At 42.1% G+C, this 20,406-nt stretch overlaps 1 protein-coding gene and 3 non-coding genes across 4 annotated transcripts; 2 read left to right on the forward strand and 2 right to left on the reverse strand.

Annotated features, from left to right (window-relative positions):
- Positions 1 to 2,277: 2,277 nt before the first annotated feature.
- On the reverse strand, positions 2,278 to 2,350 carry TRNAK-CUU. Its single transcript has one exon. It is a non-coding gene; the product is annotated as a tRNA-Lys (tRNA).
- Positions 2,351 to 4,941: 2,591 nt separating this feature from the next.
- On the reverse strand, positions 4,942 to 17,562 carry LOC120933254 (kelch-like protein 18). The gene is made up of 5 exons (XM_040346364.1): positions 17,487 to 17,562; positions 14,411 to 14,514; positions 11,176 to 11,254; positions 10,466 to 10,693; positions 4,942 to 6,532 (listed from the first exon to the last, which is right to left on the reverse strand). Exons 2-5 carry the CDS (start codon positions 14,505 to 14,507, stop codon positions 5,173 to 5,175), a joined length of 1,764 nt encoding a protein of 587 aa, XP_040202298.1. The 5' UTR covers positions 14,508 to 14,514; positions 17,487 to 17,562; the 3' UTR covers positions 4,942 to 5,172.
- A 434-nt stretch (positions 17,563 to 17,996) lies between these two features.
- Positions 17,997 to 18,068, forward strand: TRNAE-UUC. Its single transcript has one exon. It is a non-coding gene; the product is annotated as a tRNA-Glu (tRNA).
- A 537-nt stretch (positions 18,069 to 18,605) lies between these two features.
- TRNAK-CUU lies at positions 18,606 to 18,678 on the forward strand. Its single transcript has one exon. It is a non-coding gene; the product is annotated as a tRNA-Lys (tRNA).
- Positions 18,679 to 20,406: the final 1,728 nt, after the last annotated feature.

Consider the following 20,406-nt stretch of genomic DNA (forward strand, 5'->3'; position numbering starts at 1 on the left):
TCCGGCCGACCGGACAGGTTTCCAGCGGACAAATGTTTCTTAGCATGCTAAGAAACATGTCCGCTGGAAGCCTGTCCGCCGGACATGTCCGATGGTCAGTACGACTCATCGGACATGTCCGTTGTCCCGAGAACCCGTGCATGATGTCGAAGTGATTCGGCGCATGCGTGGAAGCATTGAACTTCCGGGTTCGCGCACGTCGCCGCGTCATCATCGCCGTCAAGTCGCCGTCATGTCGCCGCCACATCACTGCGTATTCTGTCCGCGGGGATTTTGGTTTGATGGTGTGTACAACCATCAGACCAAAATCTGCTAGCAGACATGTCCGATGAAAACAGTCCGCGGACCGTTTTCATAGGACAGGTCCGCTCGGCTGTACAAGGCCTGAGTATGTCCACGGAATTGCTCACATCATCTGTAATACCCTTTGCATGGACTGATCATTGTGCAATACTTTTACTTCCCTCATACCTAAAAATCAAGACCCCACATGGCACATAAATGATTCAACCCTATCCCATCCATCACATTCTACTGACTTAGAAATAGCCATAAAAGACTATTTGAAAAATAATAAAACCCCTGATATTTCTCTATTAACCTTATGGGTGGCACACAAACCCATCCTTCGAGGAATCTGCTTACGCCAAGCATCATATGTTAATAAAAAAGAAAAAAATAAGCTATAACTAATACTAGAAAGAAAATTCAACACTTACCACGCAAATTTTCAAGCGAATCCTACCCATGTGACAAAAAAATCAACTAGATGAAGCTAGCCTAAATCTTGATATTTTCCTATCTGAATCTGCAGATAAAACCATACACAAATCCAAGCATACATTTTATATTAAAGCTAACAAGCCTGGCACGCTTCTTGCTCGAGCATGTAAAAAATTAAACAACCCATACAAACCGATTCGATTAAAATTACCTCATAATACTTACACCAGTAATCCAGAAAAAAATCCTACAAACCTTCCACAAACACCTTACATCTCTATACAACAATCAGGGATCTTTCGACCAATCCTCTGCAGAATTATTTTTCTCATAAATCAAACTTCCAAAGATTTCTTTAACTCAACATGAACATCTTGAAAGTCCCATCACATCTGTAGAGGTTGAATTAGCCATTAAATCCCTTAAACCAAATAAACGCCCTATATTATAAAAAATGTACTCATCTTCTCGCGCCATTGCTGACAGATGCTTTCAATTCACTTCTGAATAACCAATACTTTCATCCTGAAACCTTAAAGCGGGAGTTCACCCATTTATTTATTTTTTTCTCTTTTCCCCTTAGATTGATGCTCGTTTTGTCTAGGGGAATCGGCTAGTTGTTTTAAAATATGAGCCGTACTTACCGTTTTCGAGATGCATCTTCTCCGTCGCTTCCGGGGTATGGGTCTTCGGGAGCGGGCATTCCTTCTTGATTGACAGTCTTCCGAGAGGCTTCCGACGGTCGCATCCATCGCGTCACTAGTAGCCGAAAGAAGCCGAACGTTGGTGCGGCTCTATACTGCGCCTGCGCACCGATGTTCGGCCTCTTTCGGAAAATCGTGACGCGATGGATGCGACCGTCGGAAGCCTCTTGGAAGACTGTCAATCAACATAGGAACGCCCAGTCCCGCAGCCCATACCCGGAAGTGGCGGAGAATATGCATCTCGTAAACGGTAAGTACGTCTCATATTTTAAAACAACTAGCCGATTCCCCTAGACAAAACGAGCATCCAGCTATGGGGAAAAAGTGTAATGTGCGGGTGAACCTCCGCTTTAACAGCAATAATTGCAATGATCCCCAAATATCAATCAAATGATTCATCTTGTGCTAATTACAGGCCCATATCCCTGCTTAATCTTGATATCAAACTACTAGCGAAAATTCTAGCAACTCATTTGAACAATATTATTGGTTCATTAATAAATAAAGACCAAGTTGGTTTTATTCCTTTTCGCCAAGCAGCTGATATTTGGTGTCGGTTTACACTGGAATGCGAACGTTACTGTGCGGTCCAGTTTTGCAGCCCATTCATGGGGGGTACCATTACCAGGGGTGTGTGGAAGCAAACACGTCCAGTGTGCATGAGGCCTAACACAATTCCCATGTTTGTAGCCACCGGAATGTGATTCAAATCCCCGCTGTCAGGTAGGTACGATGTATGGACCTGGAAGTGAAAAGATAACTAAATATAAGAATAAAAATGCAATACATAGCAGCTTACAGTACTTCATATGTGTTGGACGCATAGCTATTTTTGAAAGGCAAAAGCACTCGCCCAACGTGGGGCTCGAACCCACGACCCTGAGATTAAGAGTCTCATGCTCTACCGACTGAGCTAGCCGGGCAACTGGGAACAGGACAAAATAGAAAAGCTTTAAAAAAGTTGTCATAACTATTAAAAATTGTGCACTAAAACATTTTTTTTCTGACTCCTTACAACTTATTGAAAGCCCAACGAATAAAAATGAATGCATGTGTTTGAATCTGTAATAATTACAATTTGTTTGAGTTTGTATAAATGCCAAATTAGTGTTTGACAAGTCCTGAACCATTCCCGCCAAGTCACTTTTTGCTGTGATATTGCATAGTATTTATAATACTGCACTTCCACAGTATATGTACTGATGAACTGTAAGATCTCCTACTATACTGTCAGTAGAAACAACAGTTCATACATACACCCCATTTGTCCCTTGTATAAACAATTTATTAGCTTTCCATTGAATTTGTATAAAAAATAAAATAAAAGAACAATGCCATACCCCTATACAAGTATATAGCAGATAGAGAAAAAGTGGGACTTTTAAGGCACATTATCTTACATTAAAATATGACTTTTTAGATATATGGTGGATCCATATGTGGGGATGTTAGTGGGGTGGGGTCCAATTGCTGATGAGCCTCCTATTACCCCCTGCCTTTGGCCCTTCCCACACCTGGGGTTACCAACCTAGTGTAGTCGTACTGGGAATATTTACTTTTTAATCATTCTGATTATTTCTGTACAAATGATTTTGTGAATGAATTAATATACTGTTGGCTCCTGAAGAAGTGGATAACGCGTCGGACCACAAGAAATCAGTATTTTGTGAGATTATATACTGTTCAGTCACAATCGTGTTTTAATACTTGTTTTGTAATGTGGTGTCTTATGATATTTTGTACAACATAATGAAGAGCATTTTATGGATGTTTACTTTAATAAAAAGTAGTATTCTAATGTAAGATGCTGTACCTCAAAAGTCCTACTTTTTGCAACAACCTTTTTCTTTATCCGCTATATATAGTTTGCTTTCTATATGAGCTTTTTACATTTAAGTATAACTTAAGGCAAAACTTTTATTTTTTTTAATTTGGATAGAGTAGAGACGGATTGGAATCCTTGTCAGTTTGTATTGCTGTCTGTGCTCTTGTTAAGGAGATTCACCCTCTCTTTTTGTCCTGTTTACCATTATCGTTAAAAGTGAAAGTAAAAGAAAACCACAAATTTTGGGTTGTCCCCAGAAAAGTAATAGAGGGGAAATCTTCTAATGGGACACTAGTTCTGGTGACTTGGGAGTCCTCAAAGAATTTCCTATAATTCTCAGGGATTTCCTCTAATTTCCTGTTAGGAAGTGAAGGGAAATCTCTGCAATGGAACAGAAAAAAAGGAAGGTTTATAACCCTCCCTTGCTGTATCCAAAAGAAAAAAAAAATGTTTTGCCTATAGTTCTACTTTAACTTTCTAAAGCCCCGTACACACGGTCGGACTTTTGCCCAACCAACTTCAAAATCCGGCACTTTTCGTATTTGTCCGACCGTGTGTACGTTCCATCGGACCAACTTTTTTGGCTTCAATCGGACAAAAAGTTGGGTCTGTGAACGGACCAACTTTCTGTTCCGAAAAGTCCGATTGTGCAAAGTGCGACCGTGTGTACAGCAACCATCGGACTTTTGGACAAAGTACAAATGCGCATGCTCAGAACCAATGTTAAACTCAACCAACAATAGCAGAAGTTAACCAAAGGGTGGCGGTAAAGAGCAAGTAAAACCACGTGATGTTGGGAAAGTGTTAGAAAAGTTTGCAGAAAAGTCCGAGCGTGTGTATGCTATGGGTGTGATCGGACAAATCAATTAAGACAAAAATCCAAGGGAAATTTTGTTGGATGTCCGACCGTGTGTACGAACCTTTAGAAAGCATTGCCTTACAAGCCAAAAGGAAACTCTGAGTCAAGAAATAAAGGGGAACATAACTTCTTCCTTTCTACTGCAAACCATGATCATGTTAATTCTGCTACAAATTATAAATTAGGTAGTTTATGATGCTGTCAGCTAGCAATCTCTCCATGTTTCAAACAGAAACACTAATGCCGCGTACACACCATCACTTTATGTGATGAAAAAAAATGACGTTTTTAAAAACGTCACTTTAATTGACTGTGTGTGGGGGAAAACGTTGTTTTATGTCTTGTAAAAAACGACCAAAAAAAATTGAAGCATGCTTCAATTTTATGTGTCGTTTTTCAAAAGTGCACTTTTTACTTCACAGAAATTGACCGTGTGTAGCAAAAAACGTCGTTTTCTAAGACGTTTTTTCATCCACGCATGCCCAGAAGCTACTTATGAAGCAAGCTTCAATGGTAAAACGTGGTGAACGTAACCTCACTTTGCAAGATCATTGTGAGAAAACGATGGTGTGTAGGCAACTTCGTCTTTGAAAACTGAAGTTTCAAAAACGTCATTTTTTACTTCACAGAAAGTGTCGTTTTTTTTCATCACATAAAGTGATGGTGTGTACGCGGCATTAGGCTCCAGGGCATTCCGGATCACGGGCGGAATCCCTTCAATTCTACCCGCCATTCTCAAATTGCCACAAGACCCAAGATACTCTTGCGATCCCCTTTCAATGGCACCCCAATCGTGGCACGATTTTGCCACAATTGTCGCCTGACACTTCTGGAACTTCATTTGGGCTACAGGCGTTCAGGCAACAATCGTGGCAAAATTGCGGCACGATTGGGATGCCATTGAAAGCAACAGGATTGCAATCGGGACCCGAGTTTTGTGGCAATTAGGGAATAGAGGGGCAGAATCACGGTGATTCCACCTGAAATCTGGAAAGCCATGGTGTGAATGGAGTCTTAACTAGTTAGCAATGTACAAATATGTATATTATGAATCAAGCATTTTATCTCCTGTGTGGGATAAGATAACAAAATTTTCTCATAGGGACCCACATGGTGACACAACCAAAGCCACTCACTCCTTCATGAGGGATAGGCAGTCCTTGGGTACAAAGTGTCCATTTGGATTCACCTGGTGTCCAATAATATATAGTTTTATAAAACTGCTCCATGTTTTCCCCACCCAAAACATAGATTCTTTCTTTCCATTGCACAACTCCAGCAGATGCTATCTTCTCAGGAAGTGGTGGGACTTTGAGTTCCTGGGACACCCAGCCCTGTTCATCTAAGCACAAACATCGTGACGTGGCTACCGCCTGCCCTGTAGATGGACAATAATTATCATAGCCACCAATCACAAACACCTTGTTACCTAACGTCACTGCTCCTCCAAATGCCACAACAATTTTATTTGGAACGTGACTCCACAAATCTGTGTTTGTATCATAAATCAGTAGTCCCTTCTCACTAAATAAACGGTCCCGCCCAGTTTCTCCTCCTATAAGGTACAGTTTACCTTTTAACTTTGTGGATGTAAAAGCACACAATGGAAATGGTAGTTTAGATAACTCAGACCAACAATTTTTGGAAAGGTCAAAACATTCCATTGAGTCCAAAACGTCATCTCTATTCCATCCTCCCACTGCAAATAGTTTCTTCTTATAAGATAAGAATCCATGTAGAGCCCTTGGGCGCTTCATACATGGAAATTCTGTCCAGCTGGTTGTTAACGAATCATAAATATGGAAAGTCTGGGAAACAGAATCGTCCTGGTTTATCCCCCCGGTCACATAGAGATAGTTCTCTACAGCAAGACATCCAGGATACATCAAAGATTTTAAGGGAGTAATCTTATCCCACTCATTGGAAACAGGGTCATAGCAGTCAAGAAAGAAATCATTATCATCAAGAGTGTGGTCTTCTCTGGCCTGAAGGTCCATGCAAACAATCTGCTTTTCAAACATACCTTGGCGTAGTTTGAAAGGGACTGGTTTCTGAAGATCAGACAGCTCTGGAATTAAGTCTCTTTTGACTTTTTCTAGCTCATGGGGTGACATTAATGGAAACCGGATGACTCTACATAGCTCTTCAGGAAATGGGCTGCCTGCAGCCTTGTTGGCTTTCCACCAGTGAAGAGCCATGCGATAGATGCAAAGCTCTGAAGATACCATCAACTGATCCGATGAAAGAATGCTTATTAATTCATCCTGTTCCAAATGGAGAATATCTTCTTTTTCATAAAGACTGGTTATGTTCCAGCTGATGTATTGAATAGCTACCCCTTTTAGTGTGATGTGATTATGGCTGTGAGCCAGTCTGTAAATCCAGAAGCAGTTATCATTGGTTAGCTGGTTGATGAGAAACCTAAAGTAAGGCATAATGGAAAAGTCATAAATCGTATTACAAGATGCTGAGAACCAAGAAGTTATACGCTGTTATTCATTGCACACACCTTTATCATAACTACAATGAAAGATGATACTAAAATAGTTTCTGTGAATTTCGTAAAATCAACCACTTTTCTCTATGTACATAGCAGATGCACACACAGGGGTAGATCCACAAAGATCTGCCTATTTTTAGGCAGGCGTAGCGTATCTAAGATACACTACGCCGCTGTAACTTACTTTTTCTTCTTGTGAATTCTCAAAGAATCCGCAAGGTAAGTTACGGCGGCGTAGTGTATCTATTGCGGCGTAAGGGCGCGCAATTTCAAATGGGAGTGATGGGGGCGTGTTCTATGCATGCGCCGTCCTTAAAATATCCAAGGGTGCATTGCGACAAAGTACGCCGCAAGGACGTATTGGTTTAGACGTGAAAGTAAATGACGTCACATTCCTATTCACGAACGACTTACGCAAACGATGCAAAATGTTTTAACCACTTAAGGACCCCCCACTGTATATGTACGTCCTCTTTTTAAACATGGATATCTCAGTAACGGCAGCAGCTGCTGCCACAACTGAGATATCCATGTTTTCAGCGGGCGGCCGTGTAAACGATAACGGCGGTCTCCGCGGCGGATTCGCCGCGAGATCGCCGTTATCGGTGGCGGGAGAGGGGCCCCCCCCCCCCTCCCGCCGCTTTTCCGCGCCCTCCGCCGCTTACCGGAGCCGTCGGTAGCGGCGGAGGAGATCCGATGCTGCCGCCAGGAGAGTGAGGACTTGAGTGAGGGCAAGATGGCCCCCACCCGTCCTCATAGCTCTGCTGGGCGGAAGTGACGTCAAAACGTCAGTCCCGCCCAGCCTCTTAAAGAGACAATTTTTTTTCTGTCATTTTTTTAAATGACAAATTTTCCTTTTTTTTTTTTTTTTTTTTGCATTTAAGCCTAAATATGAGATCTGAGGTCTTTTTGACCCCAGATCTCATATTTAAGAGGACCTGTCATGCTTTTTTCTATTACAAGGGATGTTTACATTCCTTGTAATAGGAATAAAAGTGATCATTTTTTTTTTTTTTTATATTTTAGTGTAAAAAATAATAAAATCAATAAAATTAAATAAGAAAACAAAAAAAATTTTTTTTTAAAGCGCCCCGTCCTGACGAGCTCGCGCGCAGAAGCGAACGCATACGTGAGTAGCGCCCGCATATGAAAACGGTGTTCAAATCACACAAGTGAGGTATCGCCGCGATCGTTAGAGCGAGAGCAATAATTATAGCCCTAGAGCTACTCTGTAGCTCAAAAAATGCAACTTATAGAATTTTTTAAACGTCGCCTATCTAGATTTTTAAGGGTAAAAGTTTGACGCCATGCCACGAGCGGGCGCAATTTTAAAGCGTGACATGTTGGGTATCATTTTACTCGGCGTAACATTATCTTTCACAATATATAAAAAAATTGGGCCAAATTTATTGTTGTCTTATTTTTTAATTAAAAAAAGTGAATTTTTTCCAAAAAAAGTGCGCTTGTAAGACTGCTGCGCAAATACGGTGTGACAAAAAGTATTGCAATGACCGCCATTTTATTCTCTAGGGTGTTAGAAAAAAAAAAATATATAATGTTTGGGGGTTTTAAGTAATTTTCTAGCAGAAAAAAATGTTTTAGTCTTGCAAACACCAAATCTGAAAAACACCTGAGGTCTTTAAGTGGTTAAATTAGACGCGGGAACGACGGCCATACTTAACATTGAGTACGCCACCATATAGCAGGTTTAACTATACGCCGGAAAAAGCCGAACGGAAACAACGTACAAAAATGCGACGGCCGCTCGTACGTTTGTGGATCGTCGGAAATAGCTAATTTGCATACTCGACGCGGAAACGCCACCTAGCGGACGCCGAAAAATTGCATTTAGGTTTCGATGGCGTACTAAGGAGTACACCTGTCGGATCTAACCCAGATGCCGTTGTATCTTGTTTTGTGGATACAAAACAAAGATACGACGCGGGAAATTTAAAATTACGCCGGCGTAATCCTTTTGTGGATCTGCCCCACAGAGTTCAAGAGAGAGAAGGGAAGAGAGAAGCAGAGTGAAAGCTGCAACCAGCAGAGGTTTGTTTGAGGAGGAACCTCATTTAATCACCTCAATTGGCCGTCATGGCAATTATGCTGTTTGCATCCCAATCATTATTGTGGGACCTGTGGCTTCCAGTGTCATCATGGTTCTTGGCCTAATGCCGCATACAGACGATCGGAAATTTCGACAACAAAACCATGGATTTTTTTCCGACGGATGTTGGCTCAAACTTGTCTTGCATACACACGGTCGCACAAATGTTGTCGGAAAGTCCGAACGCCAAGAACGCGGTCACGTACAAGACGTACGATGGCACTATTAAAGCGAAGTTCAATACCAGTCATGTTTGTAGAAGTTTGGTGAGAGACGATTCACGCTTTTCAGCCTCGTGCTTTTCAGTCCGTAACAGCGTGATGAATGTGCTATCTCCATTACGAACGCTAGTTTTACCAGACCGATTGCTTCCATCTTGTACTTGATTCAGAGCATGTGTGGAATTTTGTGTCGGAATTGTACACACACAATCGGAATTTATGAGAACGGATTATGTTGTTGGAAAATTTGAGAACAAGCTCTCAAATTTTTGTTGTCGGAAATTCCCACAGCAAATGTCCGATGGAGCATACATACGGTCGGAATTTCCGACAAAAAGCTCCCATCAAACATTTGTTGTCGGAAATTCCAACCGTGTGTATGCGGCATAACCGTGCATGCCACTAGTTATCAGGTGGAACATTAATGAACTTTCTCACAACATGGGAAACTGTACCTCAAATTGGTAAAATAAAAAATGCAAGCATCAAAGTTGTAATTTTAAGTTAAGTGTATAAAAATACTTGTTTATAATGTCAAATTCTGAGCTATTCTGTGTCTTGTTCAAAATTCCAGTGTTATTGTAAGGGGTCTAATTAGCCACTCTAGATCTTATCTTGGGACTACAGAATGATTAGTCTTTATGTTATAGAGATGAGGAGAGTAGGAGGGCTTGAGTAGTTTAACAAAAGAAAACAGGAGCATTGTGCTGTGTTGACCTCCTTCTGGCTTGCTTTTGACCTGCTTTTGGCAGGGTTTGCCTTCCCACAGGTCCTACAGATGTCTTTGCAAGCAGAACCATGAATGTCTGGGTTGTGCATGCAGATACCTCCAGGGTGTATCAGGATATAAGTATTCCAAGCTGCATAGGGGTCTGTGTCGACAGGCGTTTGTTCTCTTCTCTTCAAGAGAGTTTTTAATTCCTATACAAGCCTATGGGAATGCAAAACCTGCCTAAATGAGAAGTTTGAGAATACAAAAAAATGTAACTACCATACTCACCTAACTAGACACATCACCAATCATAGCTTCAACTGAACATTCAATTCTTGGTATTTAATCACTGGATCTCTGTTTTGCCCCTCTAGCGCTCACTTGGGGAAGCGGGCTGTGTAGAGGGCAGGAGCAGCTGGCTCTGTCTCCCAGTAGTTCACCAAGAGGCTGAGCCAGCTGCTGGTCCAGGCATCTAGGTGGATCCCAACTTTAAAGTCAGGATCTTTCCAGAGCTTGGACTGGCTGAGTGATGTCAGCTTTAGCCTGCTGTTGACTGAAAAAAAAGGTCATAACAAAGTGCACTCCTCTGATCCCTGGAGGAGTAGTGCCAAAAGAGCCTTGCCCATACTTTTAGAGAAGGTCAAAGGCAGGTCAGAAGAAAGTCAACTGCAGTTCAAATTAACCCAATAATGATTTCTGAATGGTCTCAAAAGCATCTCCAACCAATGTCAAACTGATGAAAACAACAAAAGCCCTAGCAGCTGCTCACAGACATGATATCATCACCTATATGTATTATACAATGGTCAAGTACCTGCTGCACAGATCCTGCATTGCTGTAATCTGCAGTCGGCCGGACACGGTAAACAGCTCTTCAACAGAGCCCAAGTTGAGAGCAGCCTCACCGCTGTATATGAAGTGAAGGATGCTCTGTATGACAGAAGAGGGGACATCCAGAAGGCAAACCTCTCCGTGTTCAGATTCTAGCATAGAGCTAGTGAACATGGCTCGGAAATAGGGGCTGACTGAAGCGAGTACAACCCTGCAAAAAGTAAAAAAATAAATAATAATATTAGAATAAAATAATTATGGATAAAAATAATAGGATAAAATAATTGAGCGCTCTGTCTAAGCAAGTACAGTACAATAGCTTCTGTAAACATTTTTTTCCTCCAGAACCCTTAATGCTGGGGGGTCTATTGTTGCTTGGGGGGACCTATTGTTATTGAAGTGTGGTCCATTGTTGCTGGGGGAGTCTATTGTTGTGTGAGGAATCTATTGTTGCTTAGGGGAACAAATTCCATACAAATTATTTAGTACTACAAAAAGATACTTGGGGTAGTACAGGGAGGTGGGTGGGGGGTGAAACCAAGGGATGGTGGATAGAGGGCAGAGACAAGGAGAGACTTAGAAGGGGGAGTTCCTGCACCTATTCTCTGAGAAAAAAAAGCCCCACAAGTGTTGAAAGACATCTTTTGTTTCTTCCATTATACTTTACACATTTTGTAAATGTAATACACCTACCTGTGGCAGGGGAACCTTCTGCTCTCAGTTATTATGGTTGCATCACACAGCATTTCTGTAAGGTAGAGCTCACGTAGACCTATCCACAACATAAAACACAATACAGTTTTTTGTTTCTTAGGCATAATTATTTTGGCTAAGAACAATTAATGGCCAAGTTTATTTGGACTCCTATTTGATCACATCTCTTACTACCATAAAGCAAACTGAAGCATATCTAAACCTAAAAACAAAATATATATTGCAGCTTACCGTTATTTAGATATATGGTGACTGCATTCATTTTCAATTTCCAGGCCAAGAACATTTTAAGCAAGTACAAAAATACAGTATCAATTGAAACAAACTTATTTTCCTTCCAAGCTATCATCTGCAAATCATTAATTCCCCCGATGTGCATTGGTAGTCGTAATCAGGACAGCAGTAACCATGGCTCTCTCCACTGATATAGTGAAGAAGTGAGTGAAGGCACGAAGGGACAGGAAGTTTGGTATTCACAAAATCACCAGGTGAAAATCAAGGAAAAAAAGCCAAAAAAAAAAATGCAAACCCACATGTAAGGGCCAGTAAACCGCAGTATATAACATTTCTGTTTTTAGGTTTAATATGAAGGCAATTCCTTACTTACTGCTCTTAAAGTGTGTTAGTGTGGATGGGCATGGATATTGGACACTTGTTAAGAGGTGCCTTACACAGGATAAAATTGAGAAAAATCAAGTTTCGCATCCGTTGAGGAGTTTCTTAGGTGGATTATGGCTAGCACACTTATGAAAAAAAGGGCCTTCTCCAAACAGCTGTCACAATGTAGCAACAACATTTAAAGCTGACGTTTAGATATGGTAATGTGTACATAGTTACAATGGTCTAGCTTGGACCCAAACAATATAAACCTGTAAGAGGTTCTAATTCTTACTAACTCTTTCCAAAAGTAAAGGAAAACATTTTGGCCTTGAATACTCTTTAACCAGTTCCCAACCATAGGATGTCCACTCAATCACTTCTGCATGTGGTGGAAGGGGTCCCCCCCTCCCACCACCGATGCCACCTTTTCCGGGCTCTCTCATAGGATCGTGGAACCCAGGAGCAATGCAACCAGTGGCGACAGCTGCACTACACAGGGAGAGAGGAACTGATGTTGTTCCTCTTTCTCTGTGCCCCCTGGAAACTGGAAGCAACAAGGATTTTGCCACTTCCGGTTTCAGCTCTTTGTTTATCTGTTCATTAGCGGCCAGGAAAGCAGCCAATCACACCGGTCTTGGTCAGATAAGCTGCATTGGAAGCCAGAGGAGAGTGTTTGTTCATCCTTTATGATATGAATACAGGTAATACAAAAAAAATTAATTAAAGAGACAGTGTAAAAAAGATTTAGATAAAATAAATAATACGAATATTTTTTTTTTAAAGCGCCCCGTCCCCATGCACAAATGCGAACGCATCTGTAAGTCCTGCATGCATATGTAAACTGTGATCACAGCACACATGTGAGATATCATCAGAGCAAGCACAATAATTCTAGTGACAAACCTTCTGTGTAACTTTAAATTAGCGTTTAAAGCATCGCCAATGGAGTTCAAAGACAAGTGTGTCTTGCCTACAGTCAAGCATGGTGGTGGGAGTGTCATGGTCTGGGGCTGCATGAGTGCTGCAGGTGTTCTGCCGATGAGTGTCCCCCGGCGGATAATGTCCCCCCTGTACTGCACAGGTGCAGCACTCTAGCAAACGGAGGTGCCGAAAATTGCTGAACATTAAGAGCTGGGAATCAGCTGTAGCTTGCACGTGCGCAATGAACAGGACATTGTGACAGACGTTGCCGCATGTTCTCGATGCTCGCTCCACTCTGCAAGGGGCGGATGTGTATGACTATTATATCGTGAAAGGGGTGGATGTGTATGACTATTATATCGTGAAAGGGGTGGATGTGTATGACTATTATATCGTGAAAGGGGTAGGATGTGTATGACTATTATATTGTGAAAGGGGTGGATGTGTATGACTATTATATCGTGAAAGGGGTGGATGTGGATGACTATTATATCGTGAAAGGGGTGGATGTGTATGACTATTATATCGTGAAAGGGGTAGGATGTGTATGACTATTATATTGTGAAAGGGGTGGATGTGTATGACTATTATATCGTGAAAGGGGTGGATGTGGATGACTATTATATCGTGAAAGGGGTGGATGTGTATGACTATTATATCGTGAAAGGGGTGGATGTGTATGACTATTATATCGTGAAAGGGGTGGATGTGTATGACTATTATATCGTGAAAGGGGCTGATGGCTACAGCAAGGGGTGGGTGTAGAAACTACATGTCTTTGCAGGGCATGTTTAAACAAATGAAGGGCGAAGAGGTGGTATTTTAAATTGATGGACATAGATGAGGCATCCCTTGCTGTAGCCATCTGCCCCTTACACGATATAATACTAATACACATAAGCCCCTTGCAGAGTGAAACGAGCATCGGGAGTGTGCAGGGCTCATTGCGCATGCGCCGTGTACAGATGAGTTACAACTTTGTCCATCTTTGGGTATTTTCGGAGGTCTGTTGTGCTCTGTACTGCGCAAGTGCGGCGCCTGCGCAGTACAGAGTGGGCATTATCCGCTGGGCAAACATGTACTGTGACATACTAAAGCAGAGTACGAGCTGACACACCTCCAAGAAGACCACTGCCTTGCTAAAGAAGCTGAGGGTAAAGGTGATGGACTGGCCAAGCATGTCTCCAGACCTAAACCCTATTGAGCATCTGTGGGGCATTCTCAAATGGAAGATGGAGGAGCACAAGGTCTCTAACATCCACCAGCTCTGTGATGTCATCATGGTGGAGTGGAAGAGAACTCCAGTGGCAACCTGTGAAGCTCTGGTGAACTCCATGCCCAATAGAGTTAAGTCAGTGCTGGGAAATAATGGTGCCCACACAAAATATTGACACTTTGGGCCCAATTTGGACATTTTCACTTAGGGGTGTACTCACTTTTGTTGCCAGCGGTTTAGACATTAATTGCTTTGTGTTGAGTTATTTTGAGGGGACAGCAAATTTTCACTGTTATACAAGCTGTACACTCACTACTTTACATTGTAGCAAAGTGTAATTTCTTCAGTGTTGTCACATGAAAATATATAATAAAATATTTACCAAAATGTGAGGGGTGTACTCACTTTTGTGAGATACTGTATATTACTTAACAGGCATAACTTTATACTGTAAGTTCTCTGCATTTTCCACTATACCTTTTATTATATCAAATTCCAAAGTATTATGATCTTCCAGAAAGGCCTCCGTGTCTTCATCTATATACCATGGGGGATGCTTGGATGACTCTTCCATAGTGTGTCTGTGCAGAATGTAGGTAAGATGACAAAGTATTAAAGTGTTTTTACCATGTTAGCCCAAAGCAATGAAGCACAGCTTGAATGCCCCCCAAACCAGTGTCAGTCAGATTAGCATGTGAATAGACTGGTGCAAGACAGACAGGATCGACCTGTCAGACTCTAGTAGACACCAACTTCCTGTTGCATAAATGTGAATGAGTTGGGTAAAAGATGGCATCAGCCTGTTCACCACCTGTAGTGAACTTCTCAGAACTCCTATGATTAAACCCCGAAAAGGGCGAAACCTGTCTGAGGAGTTCTCTACAGGTGGAGAACAGGAGCAGGAGCCTTCTTTTATCCACATAATTCACATTTATGCAACAGGAAGTTGGCATCTATGTGCAGACGGACAGCATTTTGTTAAAGTCTACTTTGTACCATGTTAGTCAAGGAATTAGAAAATGTAAAAAAAAGAAACAGCATTTGCTGCTCCTCAACCCAGAACTAGGTCACCCTCTGAAGAGACGAAGTTTCTATCATCAGGTAGGGGCTCGCCTTATATCCCACAAGCCACATAAGTACTGGAGAAAAGAAAGCTGTCAGAACGCCATAGGATCAACATTGACACATTTTTGATCCAAACAAAGCATTGAATCTTGCTGTCAAATTTCTTTTCTTACACTCTTTTTAACAAAAAAAAATGTAGGTTACATGGTTAGGTTGAAAAAAGACACAAGTTTATCTTGGTGACACTTTTCTTTGGCTAACTGAATACACTTTTGGGAGCAAACTTTGTAATACAAAAAGGATGTGTGTTGGATCCGTGCAGTGGAGAAGAAACACACAACAGCGAGTGGAGATTGCTGAGAATTGCTGCCCCTACTGATTTACAACCACTAAGTGGAGTAAAAAGAATGAGAGAAAAAGGGGGGGGGGTGTAGGTATGGCGCTGTTCTGATGAAAAAGACAGGGGAATCCAAGTGTATTTAAAATAAATGTGGTGTTACCCCCACCTGGGTATTGACCCTGAAAAATGTGTAATATAATGAAGTGAGAAGCGTGGAAAATGAATGACACAAAATTGAAAAATATTAATAAACGTGTATATGTGTGTTGGACCCTCAGCCGGGTGTTGGTGGGTGCTAGTCTGATGCTACTTGTGAGTGTTAGACTGACGTGCCTCTGACTCTGCCCTACGTGTTTCGTCTGTCTGACGTCATCGGGAGACGTGTTTCGTCAGACAGATGAAACGCGTAGGGCGGAGTCAGAGGCACGTCGGTCTAACACTTCCGGTCTGGGCTGCAAACACTGTTTGTTCAGCGCCAGTTGATTTTCCTTTTTTGCCTACTTTTGTTTATGTACAATGTCAGTATTTAAATGCTTTGCACATTAAACTTTACTTTTAACGGATTTACACTATGGACATCCTTTCTTCTTCCGTATAAAACACCTTGGAGGATCGCAAGCAACGCCCAGAGACGGCCCCAGTTATCCTCAGGTTGCTACACAGTGGCACTTATACTGTGACCGTGCTATACCCCAGGAGGGGGAGAAGTATCTGGTGAGTGCAACTTTGTACAGAGCACGGTGTGTCACGCACAGAGCAAGATCTGAAGGGTTCACCCAGCAACGTTGAACTTTTTAAGCACAAAGTCACTTTATCACTTCTTTTGTTTTCACAAATTTTATTTTTTGATTCACTGGACAGATTTTTTCTTGGACTCTATTTATGTATTCTAAAAGGATTTATTTATTTTGAATCCACTTGGATTCCCCTGTCTTTTTCATCAGAACAGCGCCATACCTACACCCCCCCCCCCCTTTTTCTCTCAAACTTTGTAATACACTCACTTTTCAAGATAATACCACACCTGGCGAAGAGAACTAAGGGGCCTATATATATATATTTTTTTTTTTAAACCTCCACCATCACCGAATCTAGGAAGGTGCTGGGGGTGTGCTGCCCCCCCCCAGCTTTCCACTCACAACCCCCTGCACACCTGATGACGTGCCTGGCCATCTTCTGTCCCTGCACAGTTATAATGGTTGCAGCCTGACTTAGTGGAGGGAGATTTCTGCAGCATATTTGGCAAATATAGAATCACAGTATATATAAAATAATATGCAAAGTGGTTGGAGGGAAGCTTCAGAATGGCAAAGATATTTTTATTACAAATTATGTGAGCAGACTGCAGTTTCTCTTTAAAGCGGAGGTTTACATAAAAAGTGAACCTCTGCTTTTTGGATTCCTCCCCCCCCCTCCGGTGTCACATTTGGCACCTTTCAGGGGGAGGGGGGGGTGCAGATATCTGCCTGTCACGTCACTCCCCCCCCCCGCTGTCTTCTGGGAAACACTGTTCCCAGGAGAGAGCGGGGACCAGTGACACCGCGCCACGATCCTCGCGCATGCACAGCAGGGAATCGGGCAGTGAAGCCACAAGGCTTCACTTCCTGATTCCCTCACCGAGGATGGCGGCGGAAGCAGCCGAGGACCGAGCGATTGCTCAGCCACGGCTGCTGACATCGCGGGCGTGCTGGATAGGTAGGTGTCCATTTTTTAAAAGTCAGCAGCTGCAGTATTTGTAGCTGTTGGCTTTTAAAAAAAAAAAAAAATCGGCGGAACCTCTGCATTAAGCATACCTCCCAACTTTTTGAGATGGGAATGAGGGACACTTATTAGAATAAATATGTAGACATAGGACACACCCCCTGCCACGCCCCCTTAAAGGAGAATTATACAAACAAATTATTTTCTGAACCCACAAGTTCTTTCTTTTAACCACTACTATTCCTTTATATTGGCTTTTGAAATTTACAAATGCAGCAATTTAGAAATTGGATGAAAGGTTTAAAAAATAAAAAGTGCATTTTATATACAACTATATAGATCAGACCCAAATGAGGAGGAAAGAGGAACAGGGGGCATTGTTCCAAATCAGGGACAGTCCCTCGAAATCAGGGACAGTTTAGAGCTATATGCAGTAAGTATACTTACCTATTGGCAAAAGGTATAAAGGTAACAAAATCTCGTGTAAAGTCAAGAATTCAGCACAGCCAGAGTAGAAATACACAGGAAGAGACAACTGTGTTCCAAGCCTCTTTCCCAAGCAGCTCCCTGATTGGATGAAGATGGCGTTTTGCTGCCAGTTAGTGGATGAATTCAGACACTAGACTGAACACCGTCTGCATGCCTTTGATGCTAAGCCTTTTCAGTTATCAGTAGTAGCCGAGAGCTGCACGGCTTCACCCATGGATAACAGAAGTATGTCTGGAGTTTGAGAGATATCTGCTATCAACTAGCTCAACATTTTTAAAACACCAGCTTTGAATTTTTTTTTAGGATTCATTGTACGGAATTACCTGACATGCTGAAGGTTTGTATTTTTTAACAGTTCTAGAGGCAATAAAAAGTCTTATGTATACAGAAAAAAACAAAAACCTGTTAAAGATTTATACATGGAGCAGGTATGTACAAAAAAAGGAATTCTGAACCCTGTGCATAGCTTCCCATATGGTCTAGCGGTTAGGATTCCTGGTTTTCACCCAGGCGGCCCGGGTTCGACTCCCGGTATGGGAATGTGATCTTTTTTAAATTCTCCAAATTATGTTTAACCACTTGTGTGCCGGTATACGTAACCTATTAAGACCAAGGGCTTTTTTTTCTTAAGATTTTGGACATGCTAGTATAGATTGTCTTACAATTATTATTTTGTTCTGCAATTAACCCAGCCTATCTCCATGTTGTTTTTTTCTAGTACTTTAATTTGATACCAGACTTTAACCACTTCCCGTCGCTGGACTTTCAGTCGCAGGCATCATCCCGGTCAGTGGCGGCACCTTCCATACGAGGCACCACCCCCCTAATCTATACGCCTGTCCCCTAATCTACATGCAGGGCGCCGGACGCATGGATTTCAACATTTATTTATTTTTTTCGAAAAAGGGTGGGCTCGGGGGATCGCTGCTTTCCCATCTGTCTTTCGCACTGGGGCCATTGGTTTGCACGGAACCACCCACCCCAAATATTGAGCACCAGCCGCCACTGATCACGGTAAAAGTGCTCTGGTCAGGAAGGGGGTAAATTCTTCAGGGGCTGAAAAAATTTAAGCAGCAAGCCCGGCTAGCTCAGTCGGTAGAGCATGAGACTCTTAATCTCAGGGTCGTGGGTTCGAGCCCCACGTTGGGCGATCGTTTTAGTAAACATTACTTTGCATGTGCGATATGCTATCAATTTATAGTCACTTATAAATGAAAAATGCATATCAGCATTTGATAACCCAGATGACAATGTAACCTAAACATACATACGTTCTCTGATACGAATAGTTTTGTTCTATGCCAGGAAACTGATATTGTTACAATGGAAGAGTGCGTCCGCCCCGGACATTCAAATGTTGTATCGTATTGCGAATAAGGTTTTACCCATATTTAAATTCATATATAAAGGCAGGGCCTGCCCCAAAAAATTTGGCAAGATCTGGCAACCTTGGCTGGATATTGCAGACTCTTTCTGGAAGGATACCCCACTTTCTCAGCCATAAAAGGGTTAAGGGGGGTGAGGCTCTGGGTGCTCTGTCGATTGTTGGGAGGGTGGGATGTGGACAGTCTGGGTGTGGGGGGGGGGGCTGGGGGTTGGGTCGGTTGGATGCTTGAGGATGTGTGAGTATGTGTGTGTGTGAGTGAGTGTGTTGGGGGTATTGTTTTGTACCTATCAGGTAACTCCACGAGTGGTGGATGAGTATTACATGTGGCCACGTTTGGTCCGCATGGGGTACCCGGGAGTAACGGGTTTTTCAGTTCCTCCGTTGAGGGACCGGGGGAATTATCCTGAGGGAGGGAAGTACAGTAGAGGGATGTGAGTTGGTCGCAATTTTTTGCCATGATATGCCTGTATTGTACCGACTACTGTGCCTTTTCTTTTTGATGAATGTACCTGTTCTTGTAAAAAACTAATAAACAAAGTTTCAAAAAAAAAAAAACATACATACGTTTCTCATCATGCCTCTGATATTTTAAAGGGTAAAATTAGAAACACCCATGCGATCCGATTCCTGCATCATTTGACAGTTTGCACCATGATATGCGAACCGATCTGGGGGTGTCATTAACTTTAAATTGACACCCACAGCAGTTCACATAGGGCAGTGTGAACTGCTGGCGGGTGACATGTGATACGGGAAGCGGCACTGGAATCACGCTGGTTCCTACATCGCACTGGTGTGAACCGGCACTTAGGGCTCTTTTACACAACCATGCACATACAACACACAGAAAATACTTGTGCATAGACTTGCAGCTTTTAACACATTGTGCTGTGTTTTACTGTAAATTGAAGTATGTTTTTAAATGCATTTTTTCTACAGGCCACAGCAAAGGTTAGCTGTTTTTCTTTGTATTATGATAGGTGTTAAATCAAAAGAATAAATAGCAGGTATAAAGTGGGAGTGATGAGCGCAAACTGAAAATCTAAAAGTGAATATAAGGACAGCCAGCAGACTGATAACATCTATAAATGAACTGAAAAAGGCAAAACTGTGAACCATAAATTAAAATCCAAAACATAAATCTAATGCAGCTAATGCATCAAACATGTAAATAAAGTCCAAAACGAATAAATCAGGTGAATCAACTTGTGTAAAACTTCTGCCCTTGGACATCAATGTAGACAATCTAGATGAGTCTTCACAATGATTGAGCTCACAGAGCGCTTACCTCCAGTTAAAGGATAATGCGTGTCAACGAAATCCTCCAAATGCTGGGATGGAATCCAGGAACGTTCCCTGTGTACAATAGCGGTACAGGTCCAGGCACAGTGGAGTCAGCTCACCAAAGCGGCCACAAGTGTTAGCAGGAGCAAGAATGGAGATAAAAAACTCTCATCGTGAAGTATGTAAGCACTTTATGAAATTTAATGA

This window comes from Rana temporaria, chromosome 3 (genome assembly GCF_905171775.1).
Source record: "Rana temporaria chromosome 3, aRanTem1.1, whole genome shotgun sequence".
Taxonomy (NCBI): Eukaryota; Metazoa; Chordata; class Amphibia; order Anura; family Ranidae; genus Rana; species Rana temporaria.

Bases quoted from the DNA above. Each gene is read 5' to 3' on its own strand.
- LOC120933254 (XM_040346364.1), bottom strand. From the start codon at position 14,507: ATGGAAGAGTCATCCAAGCATCCCCCATGGTATATAGATGAAGACACG. The intron at 10,694-11,175 runs GTAGGTGTATTA...TACTTTTTGCAG, and splicing joins AGAAGGTTCCCCTGCCACAG to GGTTGTACTCGCTTCAGTCA. The intron at 6,533-10,465 runs GTACTTGACCAT...GCCTTACTTTAG, and splicing joins ATGCAGGATCTGTGCAGCAG to GTTTCTCATCAACCAGCTAA.